This window comes from Trachemys scripta, chromosome 5 (assembly GCF_013100865.1).
Source record: "Trachemys scripta elegans isolate TJP31775 chromosome 5, CAS_Tse_1.0, whole genome shotgun sequence".
Classification (NCBI taxonomy): Eukaryota; Metazoa; Chordata; order Testudines; family Emydidae; genus Trachemys; species Trachemys scripta.
Window position 1 is genome coordinate 53,294,667 of NC_048302.1, and position 20,491 is coordinate 53,315,157.

The 20,491-nt window shown below is 42.7% G+C and overlaps 2 protein-coding genes and 1 non-coding gene across 8 annotated transcripts in view; 2 read left to right on the plus strand and 1 right to left on the minus strand.

The window, feature by feature from the left end:
• Positions 1-3,055, minus strand: part of ANAPC10 (anaphase promoting complex subunit 10) — a 69,721-nt gene extending 66,666 nt beyond the window's left edge. For 2 of the 6 annotated variants that reach the window (XM_034771050.1, XM_034771054.1), the window contains exon 1: positions 2,682-2,940. The gene's annotated coding sequence lies outside the window, so the exon portion shown is untranslated. Of the gene's footprint in view, positions 1-2,236; positions 2,296-2,681; positions 2,941-2,970 lie in introns of those variants that run through there. The other 4 variants (XM_034771052.1, XM_034771051.1, XM_034771053.1 and 1 more) reach the window with 4 other exon arrangements.
• A 102-nt stretch (positions 3,056-3,157) lies between these two features.
• Positions 3,158-20,491, plus strand: part of ABCE1 (ATP binding cassette subfamily E member 1) — a 33,244-nt gene continuing 15,910 nt past the window's right edge. The window contains exons 1-7 of the mRNA XM_034771049.1: positions 3,158-3,314; positions 14,230-14,387; positions 14,766-14,851; positions 17,299-17,396; positions 18,484-18,601; positions 19,625-19,762; positions 19,934-20,003. Of these exons, the coding sequence (XP_034626940.1) occupies positions 14,285-14,387; positions 14,766-14,851; positions 17,299-17,396; positions 18,484-18,601; positions 19,625-19,762; positions 19,934-20,003 (613 nt within the window). The 5' untranslated portion in view covers positions 3,158-3,314; positions 14,230-14,284. The remainder of the gene's footprint in view (positions 3,315-14,229; positions 14,388-14,765; positions 14,852-17,298; positions 17,397-18,483; positions 18,602-19,624; positions 19,763-19,933; positions 20,004-20,491) is intronic.
• Positions 15,556-15,637, plus strand: TRNAA-AGC. Its single transcript has one exon. It is a non-coding gene; the product is annotated as a tRNA-Ala (tRNA).

Here is a 20,491-nt window from a genome sequence, read left to right on the forward strand (position 1 = left end):
CCTCGGTGGGGTGGTGCCAGAATAGGAATGTGCGTCCCATCTATCGCCCCTCCACAGTTAGGGAGCCCCATTTGTGCAAAGCCATCCACTATTTCCTGCACGTTACCAAGAGTCACGGTTCTTCTGAGTAGCATGCAATTAATGGCCTTGCAAACCTGCATCAACACTATTCCAATGGTCGACTTTCTCACTCCAAACTGGTTTGCGACCAACCGGTAGCTGTCTGGAGTTGCCAGCTTCCAGATTGCAATAGCCACCCGCTTCTCCACTGGCAGGGCAGCTCTCAATCTCGTGTCCTTGTGCCGCAGGGTGGGGGCGAGCTCCTCACACAGTCCCATGAAAGTGGCTTTTCTCATCCGAAAGTTCTGCCGCCACTGCTCGTCATCCCAGACTTCCATGACGATGTGATCCCACCACTCGGTGCTCGTTTCCTGAGCCCAAAAGCAGCGTTCCACGGTGCTGAGCATGTCTGTGAATGCCACAAGCAATTTCGTGTCATACGCGTTACGCGGCTCGATAGGGTCGTCGGACTCCTCACTCTCACTGTAACTTTGGATCTTAAGGAATAGTTCGACAGCCAAATGTGACGTGCTGGCGAGACTCGTCAGCATACGCCTCAGCAGTTCAGGCTCCATTTCCCGCAGACAGATCGCGCTGCACAGAAACTGTTGAAAGATGGCGCCAAAGGTGGACGGAAACAAAGGGATTTCTGGGATGCGAAGTGATGCATCACGGGGCGTTGGGACAGGACCCAGAATGCCCCGTACCTACGCCCCCTTCCCACAACCCACGGTGCCAGAATGGGAAGAGGTACTCTGTGGGATAGCTGCCCATAATGCACCGCTCCCAATAGCGCTGCAATTGCCGCAAATGTGGCCATGACAGCGCGCTGGGCAGCTGTCAGTGTGGACAGACTGCAGCGCTTTCCCTACTCAGCTGCACGAAGTCAGGTTTAACTCACAGCGCTGTACATCTGCAAGTGTAGCCAAGGCCTTCGATGTATAACTCTTGGCAGGATTGGAGCATGAAAAGTCAGACAACTTCTATTTTCCTCCCTGCCACCCCATCTCCCCTCCAGATCTGCTACAGCCCTTTCCAGCTCCTAACCCTATATATCTTGACATCTTAATGAAGAGAGGACTGCAGAATATAAAATTCCAAGTTGCTTAAAATATCATGCAAGAATATGCAGAAAGATAGGACCAAGAAAGCTTTACCATTTGCTCAGACAAGAGGTATGGGTGAACTGCTCAGGTGCAATTATCCTAAACTTCTGAGGTATGGGTGTTCAGCACCCTAAATGAAAAAGAATTAACACCCAATACAGATCTAAAGCATATTGTGAAAGATCAAAGGTTCTTCTGCAACCATCAGGATACTAAAGATTGGTTGTCTGAAAAACAACTGATGCCCAAGCTTCCCAATAACACTTGGTAAAATTCTCAAAAAAGACTCTCTACATTTTCAACTAATAAGTATGATATTTGCAGTGACAATGAGGAAAATTTTGATCAAACATATTTTACACAAGGGGCTCTGAAGAGAGACATCAAATTTACAAAAGCAATTAAAGATTTCAAAGCAGGATTATCAGATGATAGTACAATGGCAATATTGTTGCATTCTCAGTAAAGATCTGGCTTGATCTAATTAATAAAGAACTAGAGCCACACGAGTATAAAATATAAAATAATAGCCATTCAGAGAAGCTATGGAACTTTTCCCAAAACTAAGCCAGCATGATTGACCCCAAATACAAAGGTTAGGGTCAGAAAATGAAGAAGAGGCTAAAATGTGGCCATTGCAATATAAACCTGAATGACTTCCCTTCTAGCACAAAGGGTTGTTGAAGACCCAGATGTCCAAATCTAGGATTGCAAAAGAAATTGCCACAGTCCACTGCACTAAAATGGTGAGAAAAATATACAGGAAAATCATTGACAATAGAATGGCTGAATTCAGAATGTTGTCACTTTTTATGAGCTACATTCTGTCCAACCAGTTCAGTGCATTTTTAATCACATTCTGATTGGTTTGTTTGGAGCTTCATAATAGGGTAGGTGCCTGAAAAGTAATCAAGTGGTAAGAGCACATTAGTATGTAAAGGCAAATACAAAAGAGTTGTAGGCCTGCAAAGTGAAAACTTGATTAATGGGTTCTTGTATTTTATTTACAGATTTGCAAGTTATTCATTGTGAGTAATGTGCGTCTATTTCTGAATAATAAATATGCTTACCAAGTGATATTTTCAGATCAAATGTTTTAAGAAACCATCATAATTCTTTTGGGGTGAGGGAAAATAGCAAGGTAGGAGTAATTTCCACTTTTTTCTTCCCTGGGTTATGGAAAAATCACAATTAATCTGGCTGGAAATCTCTTCCTCTCCTCTCCCTGTATGGCTCAGACCTTAGCAAAAGGAAGGACGGGAATGCTTCCAGCTGAAATTTCTAGGGAGGCATCTTCTCTATCTAGCAAACCCCTAATACCACCAGACCATCTTTACGTTTCTAGTGATAGCATTACAACCTTGAAATTTAACAATTTAGCTTCTAAATGGCATTAAACTGTACATAAAAGGATTTGTTCCGTACAACACCATCCCCTCCACCTCTCATTTCCTCCCTTTGTGCTATTCCACAGCAACCTGATGGCAACACAGGGGAAGCGAGCACTGCCCGTACCTGTGCAGTAGCCAGGCAGAGGCGCAGGTGCCGGCCGGCTGTGGCAGTGCCAGGTCTCAGCACCACTAGGGCCCCTGACAAACCAGGGAGCGATGAATTCACCTTCCAAACAGAGACTCTCGGGGTTCCGGGCACCAGCTACCACCGCTCCCTGCTGGGCCCCGCTGGCCACGGGACATGGACCCCGCTCCGCGCGCGCCCGCCTGCGGGGCCCGCCCCTTGCTACGGAGCGGGAGGGGGAATATGGGAGACAGTCCGCCCGGAGGAGAAGGGGGAGGAGGACACTCACGTTACAGCCGCCCCGCCCACTCCGCAGCTCACTTTCCGCTCTGTCCCCCAGCGATTACGTCACACAACAGACGCGTCCTGAAGCGTCTCCGAAACTATCTTAGCCACGCCCTTGCCCTGAGGCGTCGCGCTCTTTTAGCGTCCACCTGTTCTCTATGGTGAGCGTCTCTTCCCCTCCCTCCTCGTGTCTCTATGGTTAGTAGCTCTAGCTCCTCTCTGGGGGTGGCGGCCATTTTGGCCGGGTGGCAGTAGGAGCACGTTGTGTGTCTGCCTGTGAGTAACGGGGCCGGGCTAGTCCCCTACCCACCTACTCGCCCTGGCCGTTTGTTTCCTTCCCGCCCTCCGGTAAGTGGAGTCAATAGCGGGGCTGGGGGGTGCGGCACGAGCCCTGGGGAGACCCGTTCCCCGGCCAGGGCCAGGCGGCGCCGGCGAGTCCTTGCACCAGCTGGTACCGGCGAGAGGCGCCGCGTCTACGACAGAGCAGCAACAACCCCCGAGCGGGGTCCGGCAGCCGCCTGGCTCTCCCCGGGGGCTCGTGTCTACGCGATACCCCCTTCGCCGGGTGCTGTTAGTAGAGCTCCTCCCTTAGGCCGGGAGGGGTGCGAGGCCCCGGCCCCCTCCTAGGGTGACCAGATGTCCCGATTTTGGGGTCTTTTTCTTATATAAGCTCCTATTGCCCCACACCCCCGTCCCGATTTTTCACACTTGCTGTCTGGTCACCCTCCCTCTGCTGTTTGGAGCCCCCACCCAGTTGCTGCAGTATTGGGGCCCAGATCCCCCCCACCCTTCGGTACTGAATGTGTATGGGGGCACCAAACACGCAGCTCCATTGGCTTGTCAGACCATAGCTGCAACAGTGGAGATCCCCCACACACACTCCTGTTGGGTGATAGACCCCCCCCCACCTACTCTGCCATAGGGAGAGGCCCCGATACTCCAGTTTGCATCTAGTGGTGCCTTTGGCAAGGTGAGTCAATCTCTGTGTGCTCTAGTTTCCCCATCTGTAGAATGGACACTAATAGTCACATCAGGCTGTTGTGGGGAGAGTAAGTTGATGTTTGTAAAGTTTACTTGGATGGTAAGTGGACTGCAGTGAAGTGCAAAGGATTATTTTTACTGTTGCCTGGCTATCATAAGGGCAATATTCACATAGGAAACTGGTTTGTCTTTTTCCACATGCTGTATCATTTGTGCCAAACCTCTCTATTAGGGGAGGGTGTCCCTATATTTTACAAGTAAATTTTTAGAGCCCTAGCTAAATGTCTAGTAGGAAGCTTTCCTTGTTGGGATGGTGTTTACCTGCAGAGCTGTCAATTTTTGCAGAATGTGCATTTTTATTTTATTTTAAATTCTAGAACTTGTGGTTGTGAAGATAACTTTTTGATGTGACAGATTTCAGCCATGTTAGTAGCAGCCATGTTAGTTTGTATCCGCAAAAAGAACAGGAGTACTTGTGGTGACTTAGAGACTGTTCTTTTTTTGATGTGAACTGATCTTGTGCTGTCTGGCCACAGACCTGGCTCATCATAGCTTTGCCATGCACCAGCAGCAGAATGAAATTGACAGCTATGTCAATTTCATACTGCTGCTGTTGAAATCAGCAATAAAGGTAGATTCTGCAGGAACTCCATCTTAAAAGAGAGACTATCATATGTTTTGTTTCCTGTAAAAGCCAGGAATCTCTAAAATGAGGAAAAGGGAGAGAAATCCTCTTTATGGGTGCATACACTCAAGGAGGAAAGATGTGTTAACTAACAGAAGGTAAGAACATAGCATAAAATCCAAGCAAAGAAAAGGCATTTGTAATTTTCAGTATTAATATTAGTGGGGAGATAGACCCCCTAGTGTTTATCTCTACATGCTAACGTGTTAATACTACAACTCCCTTTTTTCCCTGCTATAATTTTTTATTGTGTCTAACTCAAGGTAAGAACACACCCTTTTCCCCAGTGAAGACAAGGCCTGGCAGTAGTAAAGGGTGGGGGCTTCAAATTTATACAATACCTTATAGCCAGAGATTGTTATGAAAGATGGAGATCTGCCAAGCATGGTCCAGCACCCTAAGTAAGGAAGAGAGCAGTGAGATTAAGGGCCAACAATAGGGAAAGGCTTTGCTCCAGGACCTTTTAAAAGTGCTGTCTTAGGCCTCTTTAGCATATTTAGACTTCTGATGTGTAGTTGTCTGGTAAGTCTTTTGATTCTGACATTACATTCATCACTCTTTTAATTCAAACTCTTAGTCCAAAGGAGTTAAAATGTGTCTCTCTTTTCTCCCCAAATGTATCTCTTTATAGCTTTCCTGTGCTAGCTGATATCACAATATATATATTCATCTCCTTTCCCATTCTAAGGAAATATTTGAGGATGAGGCTTCTTACATTGTATATTTTGTTGGTGTATGAATGAGTCACAATTCCTATTCAACATTATTAAACATGTCCATCCATATTTCTATTTCAATGTTATTTGACAATGTTATGCTACTTTCCAGTAAACACAAAGTTGTTAATCCTTAGCCTTGAGTTCTTTGCTTCCATATGCAGAATGTGCCTCATGAGCAGTCTGTTAAGATTAAACTTGGGACATGTCTACACTGGCAGAGTTATCGCACCAGGAGTTACAGCGCTGCTCAGAAAGCACTGAAGGGAAACAGCTGTTCTGTGCTGATACTGTCAGCTGCCTGCGCAACAGCGTGTTCACACTTGTGGCATTTGCAGCAGTATTCGGAGCGGTGCACTCTGGGCAGCTATCCCACAAACCACCTTTTTCTCTTCTGCTCCTAAGACTTGTGGGAAAGCGAAGGGGGTTGCGGGGTATCCCAGCAATCCCTGTGCTTCCATCTGCCTTTGGCACCGTATTTCAACGGTTTGTGTACTGTGCGCCCTGCCTCTTTGGGCTGCAGGAATGGATCCCAAACTGTTGACCAGTATGCTGCTTGCTCTGACCAACACATCACTAGTGAGTGGAGTTATTCCTTAAACTACAAAAGCAAGAGGGAGTGTGACATAGATCTCGCCATGCGTAGTAGCTACAACAGAGGTGCTGACCACAGTGGAACACTGCTTTTGGGCTCAGGAAACAAGCACTGAGTGGTGGGATCACATTGTGATGTACGTCTGGGATGACGAGCAGTGGCTGCAGAATTTTCGGATGAGGAAAGCCACATTCCTGAGACTGTGTAATGAGCTCTCCCCTCCCTGCAGCGCAAGGACACAAGAACAAGAGGGGCCCTGCCGTTGGAGAAGTGCATGGTGATTGCACTGTGGAAGCTAGCTACTCCAGACAACTACCGATTGGTCGCTAATCAGTTCGGAGTGGGAAAGTTTACCGTTGGACTTGTGTTGACAGAAGTGTGCAGGGGCATTAATCCCATCCAGCTCCGAAAGACCATGACTCTGGGCAACGTGCGTGACATTATAGATGGTGTACAAATGGGTTTCCCTAACTGCAGAGGGGTGATGGATGTCACACACATTCCTTTTCTGGCACCAGACTACCTAGCCACTGAGTACATTAATCGCAAGAGATATTTCTCAATGGTTCTCCAGGCACTTGTGGATAACTGTGGGCGATTCACAGACATTAACCCAGGCTGATCCAGGAAGGTGCATGACGCACGCATCTTTCGGAACACTGGCCTCTTCAGGAAGCTGCAAGCAGAGACTTTCTTTCCGGACTAGAAGATCACTGTAGAAGTTCTCAAAATGGGGGGCGGGACCCCTCAGGGGGTCACGAGGTTATTACATGGGGGGTCGCGAGCTGTCAGCTTCCACCACAAACCCCGCTTTGCATCCAGCATTTATAATGGTGTTAAATATATAAAAAAGTGTTTTTAATTTATTAAGGGGGTCGCACTCAGAGGCTTGCTATGTGAAAGAGGTCACCAGTACAAAAATTTGAGAACCACTGCCGTAGGGGAAGTCGAAATGCCCATTGTGATCCTGGGAGACCCCGCCTACCCCTTAATGCTGTGGCTTATGAAGCCATACACGGGGCAACTTGACAGCAGCAAGGAGCGGTTCAACAACAGGCTGACCAAGTGCAGAATGACTGAGTGTGCTTTTGGCCATTTAAAAGCCTGCTGGTGTTGCCTCTGTGGGAAGCTGGATCCTGGCTGATGACAATATTCCTATGCTTATAGCAGCGTGCTGTACGCCCTATAATATTTGTGAAGGGAAGGGTGAAAGCTTCACTCAGGGATGGATTGCAGAGGCTCAGCGCCTGCAGGCTGAGTTTGAATGGCCAGAGACCAGGGCTATTAGAGGGACATAGTGCGGGGTCATAAGGATCAGGGATGCCTTGAGGCAGCAATCTGAAGCTGAAAGCCACTAATATTTGTTGCTATGCTCAGGAGTGCAGTGCTTGTAATGCCAGGAGATGATTGGTGCACGTGATGCAGTATGTGGGTTTAACATAATTGTATGTTGCTTTGCAGTGCTCTTTTTGCTTTCAATTAATAGAATAAAGATTGCTTTCAAACCAACTCAATTCTTGTATTAAAAGACAACTGGAGGAGGGAGTCAAACAAAAAACCAGCAGCAGCGAGGGGGATGGGAGAAGATCCGAGGAGGAGGAGGGGTCCCGGGATAGCGTACAATGCAGTGGGTACTGTACTTCAGCAGGACCAAACTGCAGAGGGATGGGTGTTGAGTGCAGTGATTAGTGGGAGACTGCAGTGCTGGACTGTGAGGGGGGAACAGTGGAATGCCATGCATACAGAGTGGAGCCAGGAGGTTGATAAGTGTCTTGGTGGTGTCTGGGGGGCGCATGGGAAAGAGTTTTGCGACAGCGGCTGCAGGGGAGGATGGGCACGGAGCTGCTCAGTTTGAAGAGCTAGTATTGCCTGCAGCGTGTCCCCTTTGCATTCCATAACCTTTAAGAGCCGCTCCGTGGCTTCATTCTGGCGTGCTGTGTTCTCCTTTCGGTCGCTCTTCTTGCTGTCCCACCACTCCTTCAATTCCTGTTTCTTGGCAGTGGAGTGCATCATAACGTCACGCAGAAAGTCCTTCTTAGTTCTTCTTGGCCACTTTCTAATTCTGCACAGCCGTTCAGCCGGCAATAATAAAAAGGGAGGCTGGGCTCCCAAGGTTCTCTGAAGTTTAAACGCAACATTTTACGGAAGCAGTATTGTTTGCAACACAGGGAACACTGATTCAGTGATTTAAAACGCAGCCAGTACTCGCATACCTGTCACTAACTGGCTCACCCCAGGCAAGCAACAAGAGCCACAAGACCCCCAAAATGGTGAGTAGCCGCAGGGGCAAGATAAATTGCTCTTCCTGGACCCTGCTGTACACTGGACATGTGGCTCTTGGGGAGAGCCAGCACTGTAGGGGTGGGGTGGGAGGCTGATAATCATTCCTGTCCCACACTTTCCACAGGATGCGATCATTATGGAAGATATCTTGCTGCTGAGGGTGAGCAGGGAATCAAGGGAAGGTCTTCTCCAAGAATTCGGTTTCTGCCCTGGCCCCTATGCGGCTCGCCTGTGTGCAGCAATGGTTCTTCACCCATCCATGCCCCCCTCCCCCTCCAATGGCACAGTGGTGTGGGAAATTTACCGTTAATGGGGCAAGAAACAAAGCAGTTCTGCCGAAGAATCTGTGGCAGTGGATTGCCCAGTCCATGAGAGTTTTGTGGAGGTCTCTGGGAGATTCCCATAAAGTGAGGGAGTCAATCAACAGCCTGTTCCGCCGCTCAGACTAGGCATGCAGTGGGAGACAAGTCTGCTTTCTGCAACCCTCTTGCCCCCAACAGTTTTCTTCAGTGATTCCCAAAATCAGATCTACGTACCAGGGGCCTCCTCTCCTGTTTGCACTTTGCCAATCTCCGACAGCTATGACTGGCTAGCCTCCTCCAGGCTAGAAAAGAGCTCCTGGCTGCATGCATCTCTGATCTCAGAGTCATTCTCTGTCTCTGGGAATCCCTCTCCATCCACATCCTCGTCCAAGATTTCCTTCTCCTGGCTCTGTCCACTTTCGCCTGGCACATGAGCCACCAAAGTATCCACAGTGGTCTTCGCAGTGGAGGTGAGGTCGCTGCTGAGTACCATGTCCGGCTCTTTGTAGAACCGGCAGCTTGTGGGCGCAGCACCGGAGCGGCAGTTTGCCTCACACGCTTTGTGGTAGGCGTTCCGCAGCTCTTTCACTTTGACCCTGCACTGCAATGTGTCACGGTCATGGCCCCTTTCTGTCATGCATCGTGAAATCTGTCCATAGGTATAATTCCTATGTCGGGAGCGCAGCTGGGACTGGACAGCCTCCTCTCCCCAAATGCTGATGAGCTCCAACAGCTCAGCATTTATGGGGTGTGGATGACAGTTGGTCACCTGAGGGCAGGGTAGTAGAGTTTAAACCAATTACCAGAGAGATGAGAACAGGCATTGTGGGACATCTCCCGGTGGCTAATCACAGCGCTGTAATCGTCCACAATGTCTACTCTGGCACCGCAACGCTCTAGCCCCAGCGCAGAAAGCTGTACGCCTCTCGTTGGGGTGGTTTTTTTTAAGTGTTACAATTGCGCAGTTTCTGTACAGTATGTACACGTCAGGAGTCACAGCGCCGAAGGCTGCTTTACTGCGCAGAAACTTGCCAGTGTAGACAGGGCCTAAGAAACAAAACTGTGTTTAGACAAGCCCAAAGTTCTTTGTATTGCTTTAACTATAATAATGGTTTAGAAACCAATATAGTTAAAGCAGTACAAAAACTGTGCATAGACCAGCCCTTAATATACGTTCTTTTTTTATACTTTTGGTCTTTTAGTACATACAGATACTTCTGGCTTTTGTAAATATAATGTTCGTTCACATATTGACAACCGGTTTTATAATGTATTTTACTATTATTTTATAAATTATTTTTGTCAGGTATTCTAATTTTAAAATTGTCTTGATGGTCTTACCAATATATGTGGGGTTATCAGGTTTGGTTCATTAGTTTTGTTATTGAAATGTTTCTTAAAAATTATTAGTTTTCTAAAAGTAAATACTACTTCTCAGTGTTTTTACTAGTTAGTGCTTTTAAAAGATGATTTGTTGAACACTTCATCTGCTTTTTGCAAAGTAAATGTTTTTAATATGTAGTGAGTTCTGAATACAGATGTTTACTTTTTAATATAATTGTATTGTCCTGTCTTCATTCAATTTTCTGTCTTAACTAACAGTTGCATATTCCTCTACATATTTATAGTAAATTGCACTTTACGTAGTAATTCAGCATGCTGTTGCACCTTTTTCCTCTTTGCAGTTGATTGTATTAAGTCTTTTATGGTAATTTGCTCATATCTAGATCCAGCACATGTAAAAATGATGGATGATCCAAATTCTAGTAAACTAAGGGTTTTTTGTTTGTTTTTTTTGCTTTTTAAGAATTACAGTATAATGGAGTTAATTTTTTTTCCCATAAATTCTTGCGGGATAAAGTGTTTTGCTTATATTTTGAGAAGAAAATGTTTTGTTTTTTTTTTTTGTTGGTTTCATCAAAGATTCAAGAAGGAGTTGGAGCTAAGAGCCTTATGAGAGTTGCTCAAATATGCCTAGATATGCACTTTGTTACTGCTAGCATTTTGTGTGCCTTACAATTTTTAGACACACACTTTAGAAATCATGTTAGACAATTTTGACTTGAAATGAATATGGTTTGCCAAAATCTTAAATGCTTTGTCAGCCATAGTCATTTTCTCTTTAGCAGTGTAGTTTGATTCACCTCTCATCATCGTAATCTTCTGGTAAACATTCTTAAGGTTGCCTTTCAAATGGAATTTACTAATCCAAATAATTTAATTATTCTGTGGTTAGTAAAACTTGAATTGGTAGAGTACTTTTCTGTTTTCTGAGCGACCAAAACAAATTGAAAGAAGCAATATTGACTATAAACTAGATGCTTCTAAATGCTGGTTGTTTCCACAGTATTTATTAATTATACTTAATATTTTCATGTAACAAATTATGCTGTTGAGTAGGTTTGAGAGCTCCAAAATTTCAGCCTTGAGCCCAAACGACCTTTCTCAAGATGTATAGGACTTTCCAGTTAAATCCAACCAAAATAAGTGTATTTAGTAACTGTACATAAAAATTCTTGGCTCAGTTTGTTGTATGAAGATGTTACTTAGGGTGTCCTGAGCTGTGAATCACAAGTAAAAGTTGAATGCATCTCTGCTCAGTCCTCATGGCTGATGTCATTATGGCTGGGAGGAGTTGAGGGATGCTACTGTGAGTCAACAAAGGGAGCACACAATGTCGTTGTTTTTTCTTTACTGGGATTGATTGATTAAGTCTATAGGGGGCCTGAATAAACACTGGCATATCCATTATGATGCACAGTGGAATCACTTCTCTCTGGGGTCCCTACAGAGAGTATGTGAATTGGTAAATAAGTTTGTTCGGTAGTGTTGTAGTAAAGATCAAATTTGATGTTGACACTTAACCTTCTCCCAAAAATCATTTACTGGGGGGAAAAAATGGAGAGGAAGAAAGTATAAAGTTAATCAAATCTTTAGATTTTTTTCTTTATTTGTACCATAACATTATAAAACAAGCTTATTTACCAATTCAATGCAAAGGCATGGGTAACACCAGTGAACTCTGCAGACTTGTCAATAAAGTAGTGCCTACTTTACTAAGGGACTAATTCAAAACTCATCAAGGGGAATCTTACTTATTTCAATGGGTTTTGAATCGGGTCCTGCAATGAGTACCAAGCCAACGAACTCCTGCAGCAACACAGTTCTCATTGCAAAATAGTATACACTAGTAAGTAAAAATGCCAGCTAGTGATTTGTGAGTTTTGTATTGCATATCTGGTGGGAAAAGCCCTTTAGCTACTAAGCATCAAATTAAAAAAAAAAAAAAAAAAATGGCAGTCATTGTCCCCACTGTTTACGAAGGACTTTATTGGGGGAAAAGTAATATTAAGGATATATTCATGAATCCAGAACACACTTTCAGAAAAACCTTTTCACATGTCGTAGGAGGAAATTCATCTTAAAAAATGGCAAGGTCTGGAAACTCCACACACACATTAATTTTGTCTCCAGTGAGGACTAATACTTTTTAGTATATTTTAGATGATTTAATGATTCATATTTTTTTTTTTTTTTAGTTATTCATTATAAAAAGGCCAGAGGGTCCTTGACTGAGACTTCAAATCTACAGGTGTGAGATAATGAGAGCTTCTACACAGCTGAGTGTTTAAGCTCCATAGATACTAAGCTTCTGAGGAGTCTCTCTTATGTTCTCTAGGCCAGGCATTCATTATTGTGTATTGGGCTCCCCAGGCTGGACACTTTCTACCCTTGTCCTGTAACTGAACTCGTGGGGGTGGACCCCTGCCTCGAGGCAGAAAACCGCTAATATCAGTGGGCTCTACGCTGTCACAGGGGGTTTGCCTGGATAGATCCAATTGCCGGCTTGGGGCCTTAGTCTATACATCCACTGATTATTTTTAAATTATTTTAACACTTGTATTGTATTTTAACAACTTATTCAAGAAAATTATTTTAAAGTTATATTAGGAAGAGAAATAAATAAAACTTCAGAATTGTCTGGGGTTTTTTTGTTTTTTTGTTTTTTGTTTTTTTTTTAAGTAGAAAATTCCCTCATAGACTTCCCTTATATAGGTAGCTGCTGTAAATACCTATTAAATGTGATTTAAAAAAAAAAAAAATGCTATGGTTAAATACATTTGGAAATTGAGAAATAGTATATCTTTTAAAAAAATGAAATATCAGGAAGTCTAAAAATACTCAGGTTTCAGAATGGTAGCTGTGTTAGTCTATATCAGCGAAAAGAACGAGGAGTACTTGTGACACCTTAAACTAACAAATTTATTTGGGCATAAGCTTTCGTGAGCTAAGACCCACTTCATCAGATGCATGCAGTGGAAAATACAGTAGGAAAATATATATATATATATATATATATATATATATACACATACACAGAGAACATGGAAAATATGGGGGTTGCCATACCAACTCTAACTAGACTAATCAATTAAGGTGGGCTATTATCGGCAGGAGTTAAAAAAACTTTTGTAGTGATAATCAGGATGGCCCATTTCAAACAGTTGACAAGAAGGTGTGAGTAACAGTAGGGGGAAAATTAGCATGCGGAAATGGTCTTTAGTTTGTGTAATGACCTATCCACTCCTAGTCTTTATTCAAGCCTAATTTAATGGTGTCCAGTTTGCAAATTAATTCCAGTTTTGCAGTTTCTCGTTAGAATCTTTTTGAAGTTTTTTTTGTTGAAGATTGCAATTTTTTAGGTTTGTAATTGAGTGTCCAAGGAGGTTGAAGTGTTCTCCAACTGGTTTTTGAATGTTATAATTCTTGACGTCTGATTTGTGTGTGTGTCTATAATAGACACACACAATTTCATATTTTCATAGCAATGGTCACAACTGTTTATGGTTTTTACTTTAATAGCAAGGATGCAGCTCTAACAAGTTCACCTCATAGCAGATGGCATAAATCTGTGAATGAATCACCATGTAGAACTGAAATTTAATCTGTCAGCAATAAATATGTCCACCCTCTCTGCCTTAATACTTTCTAATATGACGTAATTTTCTTGTAAGTAGAGTTGCATTAAAAGAGTATGCATTGACTTCTGAGGAGAGGCTGGGGGAACTGGGCTTATTTAGTCTGCAGAAGGGAAGAGTGAGGAGGGATTTGATAGCCACCTTCAACTATCTGAAGGTGGGTTCCGAAGAGGTGTAGCTAGGCTGTTCTCAGTGGTGGCAGATGACAGAACAAGGAGCAATGGTCTCAAGTTGCAGTGGGGGAGGTCTAGGTTGGATATTAGGAAAATCTATTTCACTAGGAGGGTGGTAAAGGACTGGAATGAGTTTTATCTAGGGAAGTGGTGGAATCTCCATCCTTAGAGGTTTTTAAGGCCCAGCTTGACAAAGCCCTGGCTGGGATGATTTAGTTGGGGTTGGTCCTGCTTTGAGCAGGGAGTTGGACTAGATGACTTCCTGAGGTCTCTTCCAACACTAATCTTCTATGATTTGCAGTTGTCATGTTGGCTTCATTTTATAGTTGGAAAATAGTAATGAAATTGAAAGTTTGTGCTAAAGTCATTCTGCAATTACCATATTAAAACTGCCAACATTTAATTGTCTTTCTGAATTTGTTCAATGGACTGTAAGAACAATACTCATTTTATTTGGGTACATGAACTTCTATTAGTAATTTCAACTAGATATAGCTTTGCCGTGTTATTGGTGATGATTATGATCTAGTTCTTTTTGTTTGTTTTTAGACCCTGAAGTCTTGGAATCTCTAACTGGTGTACATATAAACCTAAATTGCACAATATGGCCGACAAGTTAACAAGAATTGCTATTGTCAACCATGACAAATGTAAGCCAAAGAAATGCCGTCAGGAGTGCAAAAAGAGCTGTCCGGTGGTTCGAATGGGTGAGAAATGCAGTGAAACATATTTAAATAATGCAAGAGACTTTAAATAATGTGCCTAGTTGTTTGCTGTCCGCCTTAGTAGAATTTACTAGTAGAAACTCAGTGAGAGCTTTCTGGATCATACTATGAATACATTTGTGTAATATATAAGGAGCTTGGGTGAGGTCAAATATGATTAAAAACTGTCTGCAAATTGTGCACAGCAATAATGCTAAGAAATATTAACTACTCAATTTCAAGGCTTCTTTTGAATCCTTCTTTGCTGGAGAAATTTAAGGCAACTACAGGATTTCTATGTGGCGTTTACAGATCATGCTGATGATAAAACCTGATTCATCAGCATTGTGTCTTGTGTTAACATGCATTCTTTTTCACCAGGAAAACTATGCATAGAAGTCACACCACAGAGCAAAATAGCATGGATTTCTGAAACACTCTGTATTGGTTGCGGTATTTGCATTAAGGTAAAAGATATTTTTATATATATAAACTTTTAAAAAATACAATTTCAATTTCTTTCAAAGTATATACTTCTCATAAGAAACAGTGTATCTTCAGAATTGGATAGAAAATCTGTAATATAACTTCAAATAGTTTCTCCTATGCACCTTTTTATATTTAGGCTTGACAGAATTTTATTTTTTTATTTAGTTTTGACAGCTATTGATTTATTTTTAAGTATTTTTTTTATTTGAATTTTGACAATTGTGGGAAATTATGGAAGGGTTGGACAATAAGGGGTAGGGTCAGACAATTATGACAGTAGACATTGAGATTCAAAAGGTTGTTTTATAACCTTTAAAACAGAAATTGCCACCATCATGTCAAAATGTACCTAGTAATCTTATATCAAATTAAGTTCTCAAGCAGCATTTTTCTTACTTTGTCTATTTATATATTTTGATTATTATCAATGGAAATATTTTTTCATTGGTTTGTATGTGTGCAGTGAAATTGATGTTTACAGACATTTACCAGTAAAAGTCTAATCCTTCCAATTTTATTTGTGTTAGAGTCATTATTTAAATTGCCATATTTAGCTTTGAAAAAGTGAGCATAGGATTCATCTTGAAAATGTTGTGTCTGTCTCTCTGTTAAGCACAGAAAGTGATGTAATTTGCCCCATCAGTGTTATCTATAGGAGAGCTTAGTCTAGCAACAACTAGTTGTGGTTGTGGCCGAGTGCTTAAGGTGATGGACTAGCAATCCATTAGGGTTTACCTGCGCAGGTTTGAATCCTGCCAATTACGGAAGTGTTAGTGATCTCGTTGTTGCAGTTTTAGGGGAGAGGGATAGCTCAGTGGTTTGAGCAGTGGCCTGCTAAACCTAGGGTTGTGAGTTCAGTCTTTGAGGGGGCCACTTAGGGATGTGGGGCAAAATCAGTACTTGATCCTGCTAGTGAAGGCAGGGGGCTGGACTCGATGACCTTTCAGGGTCCCTTCCAGCTCTGAGATAGGTATAGAATATTGATCACTTCTCTCGGTAGTTTCTGTGGTCAAAAATCTAAATCCGTTAGCATTTGGAGGGATTTTTTTTTAACGTATTAGCAACTTAATACATTTTAAGAATACAGTAACTCCTCACTTAAAGTCGTCCTGGCTAATGTTGTTTTGTTGTTACATTGCTGATCAATTAGAGAACATGCTCATTTAAAGTTGTGCAATGCTCCCTTCTAATGTCGTTTGGCAGCTGCCTGCTTTGTCCACTGCTTGCAGGAAGAGCAGCCCCTTGCAGCTAGCTGGTGGGGGCTTGGAACCAGGGTGGATGGGAGCTCCCCTAAGTTCCCTGTGCAGCAGCTGCCCAGCAGGTTAGCAATTGCAGCTGTCCCTCCCCCCACTGCCCTGTGCTGCTCCTGCCCTCTGCCTTGGAGCTGCTCCCCGAGACTCCCGCTTGCTGTGCCGGGGGCGGGGGGGGGGAGGGGAGGAAGAAGGGAGCTAATGTCAGGGTGTCCCCCTCCCCCTGCTCCTGCACCCCATTTCCCCCTGCTCTACGGAAGATGGGGTGACACACGACAGGGCTCAGGACAGAGGGGGTTTGCTGGCGGCAGCAGCTGCAGTCTCAGCAAGCTGATCTAATTAACAAGGCAGTGTACTTAAAGGGGAAATGCGCATCTCTCTTTCTCTCACACACTGTGTGTCTGTCTGTGATGCTCTCTCCCCTCCCTCCATTTCTGCTGCCTTGTAGACTGTGAGAGTTAACCCTTGAGGGCTCAGCCAATTGCTAGTTCATCATTTAACAGTAAGGTATTCCCTGGAAAATATCCCACCTTCTGACTCTTTCACCTCAACCAAGCTTCACAATCATCATCACTGTGTACCAGTATTAAATTGTTTGTTTAAAACTTATAGTGTGTGTGTGTGTGTGTGTGATTTTATATTTTTTTATATATATATAAAATCACATACACACCTCTACCCCAATATACGCTGTCCTCGGGAGCCAAAAAATCTTACCGCGTTATAGGTGAAACCGCGTTAAATCGAACTTGCTTTGATCCACCGGCGTGCACAGCCCTGTCTCTCCCCCCTCCCCCCCCCGGAGCGCTGTTTTACCGCGTTGTATCCGAATTCGTGTTATATCGGGTTGCGTTATATCAGGGTAGAAGTGTATATAATATAGTCTTTTGTCAGGTGGAAAAAAAATTCCCTGGAACCTACCCCCCTCATTTACATTAATTCTTATGGGGAAATTGGATTCACTTAACATCGTTTCGCTTAAAGTCGCATTTTTCAGGAACATAACTACAACATTAATTGAGGAGTTACTTTATGTATAAATATTTAGTACTGACCTACTTAAAGGTAAGAAGTGTGGCACTCATGATTGTAAACAACATGCTCGGGGTGACTTGTTCTGCATTGAATTGTTAGTGTGCATTCGTAAGTAGTAAATTTGTTTGTTTAAATTATAGAAATGTCCTTTTGGAGCCTTGTCAATTGTTAACTTACCTAGCAACCTGGAGAAAGAAACAACACACAGATATTGTGCCAATGCCTTCAAACTTCACAGGTATCTTTTATTTTTCCTCAAGCCAACTTTATTTTACCCTATCCAATTTTAAATTAATGTAAGATGTATATAATATTCTGGACTCCTAATTTCCAATGTTATTGGAGATGTGACACAGGATAAATCTAGCTGGGTTTTTTATGTGCATAGTCTTTTTGTTTCAGAGTAGCAGCCGTGTTAGTCTGTATCTGCAAAAAGACTAGGAGTACTTGTGGCACCTTCGAGACTAACCAATTTATTAGAGCATAAGCTTTCGTGGACTACAGCCCACTTCTTCCGCTATGCATCCGAAGGTGCCACAAGTACTCCTAGTCTTTTTGTTGTCAAATATTCATCTCAGATAATTTTTTTGGCTTAGTTTAACAATCTCCTTGAACTTCTGTTATAATAAACTGAATCAAACTTGTAATTTTAAAATTCTTGAGACAAATGACTACTGGCCTGTCATCTCAAAGGGCAGGACGAATGACAAAAACATAATAAATAAAACAGGTCTGGTGCTCATAAAGCAGCCTTTCTAGAATTGGAGCATTTTATTTGTTTATGCAGTTCTATGGTATTCCTCGCTTTAGTGTGTCGTCAGCTTCTTGCAGACCTCAATTTATCTTCACAGCAACTGAATTTCATAGATAGTGAAACGTATGTAGAATGTTGGGTTACTAGCTCAAAGTCACACAAGAAGTCTGTGGCAGACCCTAGATCCGTGTTCTATGTCCTGTGCCTTTACCTCAAGAACTTTCTCTCCCAAAATGTTTTCTTACTCTCTCTGTTAACAAGCATTATAAAGAAGTTGGAGTACAAGTGTGTCACTTCAAAGTGATTCTCTTTGAAAGAAAATGGAGATAGATAAACTTGGAATTAGTAGTGTCTGGTTATGGTCTAACAATAGTTTTAAATGTTTTTCCCTTCATTTTTGCTTTTTTATATAATTTCAGGTAATATTGAGGTAGAGACACTGAAATGGGTTGAATCACTCAGCAAGTGTGTTTTTAAAAAAAAAAAAAAAAAAAAAAAAAGTGCCCTAGTATTTTGCATTTAATTGTGGTGGGAATTTTGGATTACACTGAATATGTGACTTTATATACAGGTTGCCTATTCCTCGTCCAGGTGAAGTACTGGGATTGGTTGGAACCAACGGTATTGGAAAATCAACTGCCTTGAAAATTCTAGCTGGAAAGCAGAAGCCAAACCTTGGAAAATATGATGTATGTATAAACTAGAGCTTGGGAAATAGGTGATTATGGTTTGATGATGATGATGTGCTCAGTCTGTCCTTGTAACTTTTTCCTGCAACTGTCACATTGATATCAGTGCTTCATGTGGCTCGAACTTTGGGGAAGTGTTGGTGAGCTAGATACTGGTGTAGGTGCAGTAAAGTGGTGCTAATGGTCTCTGCGCTGTTCTGCTAATCCACTTTAACTATGATTTGTTTGCCTTTTCCAGCTCTGGTTCTCCTGGAGAATGCTTAGCATTATTCCCAAAATAAAACCAATCTCTTGACCTCCATCTCCACTCTAGTGTACCATGAGGGCCCAGTCATTCTTCCCAAGATAACCAGGAGTTGTAGTTTCCTTTTAACAAGTTTTTTGCCCACATTAAATTTGCTGTGTGTCATGTTCTCTTACTTTCATCTCTTGGGAATGTCTGCTGGGAAGTAGGAGATACATTTTTCTTGAATCTTTTTCTGTAAAGTGAAACTGTATCAGGCTAACCTTTGTCATTTAGCCCAGGCAACCATAAGACTAATGTATACATTTCAGATTTTGAAATAATTGAGTAATAGAGTGACCCATATTCATCGTTCCATATGAAGTGGTTTGACTTCTGACACTGGCTTATTAAAACAAATTCATAGTACACTACTTTTGTTTCTTTAAGATACTGCGTGTTTCTGCTGCCAAGACCTATGTAGGGTGCTTTCTCTTGCAAGAGTAAGTGACATCACACACCTGAAAGAGTGCAAGGACCTGCACTCCTTATACAGCTTAAGGTGTTTCATGTTATTAACTATTTTAAGTGGAAGCATAGAAAGTAAGTGAAGTAGTGACTGACCTTTTTTTTGGGCTGTTCTGTTTTTATTGCATGTATCTTTGATGTCTACTCACATATTGTGTTTTGGAATCTTTAAAATTAAAACATTTCAGTTTATGTTTAGATCTACAAATAGCTTAAATTAATTTGCATATTTAAAATGCTCATATAAGTCCTAATACCTAATTTCTCTGTAGGATCCACCTGATTGGCAAGAAATCTTGACTTACTTTCGAGGATCTGAGTTGCAAAACTACTTCACCAAGATCCTGGAAGATGACCTCAAGGCTATCATCAAACCTCAGTATGTGGACCAGATCCCTAAAGCTGCAAAGGTAAGAAATTTTACCAGTTAGAAAAAACATGAGAAATTTCTCTCCATTAACCCATGAAAAGCATAACATTTTTACATAGTTTTTTGACTTTAAAGGCTCATTTTGGGTTATTTGCAATATGTGAATGTTTAAATATTAGGAAAGGTTTGATTCTTACTTTTATCATGGCAGGGGACAGTGGGGTCTATTTTGGACAGAAAGGATGAAACTGACACACAGACTATTGTATGTAAGCAGCTTGGTAAGCAATGTTCCCTCCTATTTATTTATTTATTTATTTATTTATCTTTTTAACTGACCAGGCTACAAACTCCATTGAGCGCTGCATTTTTGTCCTTGTTTTATACCATGGAAATGTGGGCAAGATTTCACGTTTTTTAAGTGAGGCGTGTTTACAGGAAGGATTGTGTGTGCATATGGGGGCTGCCCTATGGTGGCTCCTGCCCAGTATCACACATTAGTCCCCTCCCCGCCATTCAGGGGGTCCCAAAGGGAAGCTATTAACTCTGCAGCAGCAGCCTTAGGAGCCCAGCCAGGAGTCTGTCCAGGGCTGTGTGTGTCAGGTTGCACCTCCCCCAGGCTGGGGGTTTCAGGACCCCACCCTGCCAGGTGCTCCCAAGAAGGGGGCTAGGTCCATACTTCCCTCCACCGCCACCTCTTGGCAGCAGCAACCACCTTGTCCAACCCCTGGGGCCGTAGGGGTGCTTTGGGCCAGTCTGGCTGCAGCTC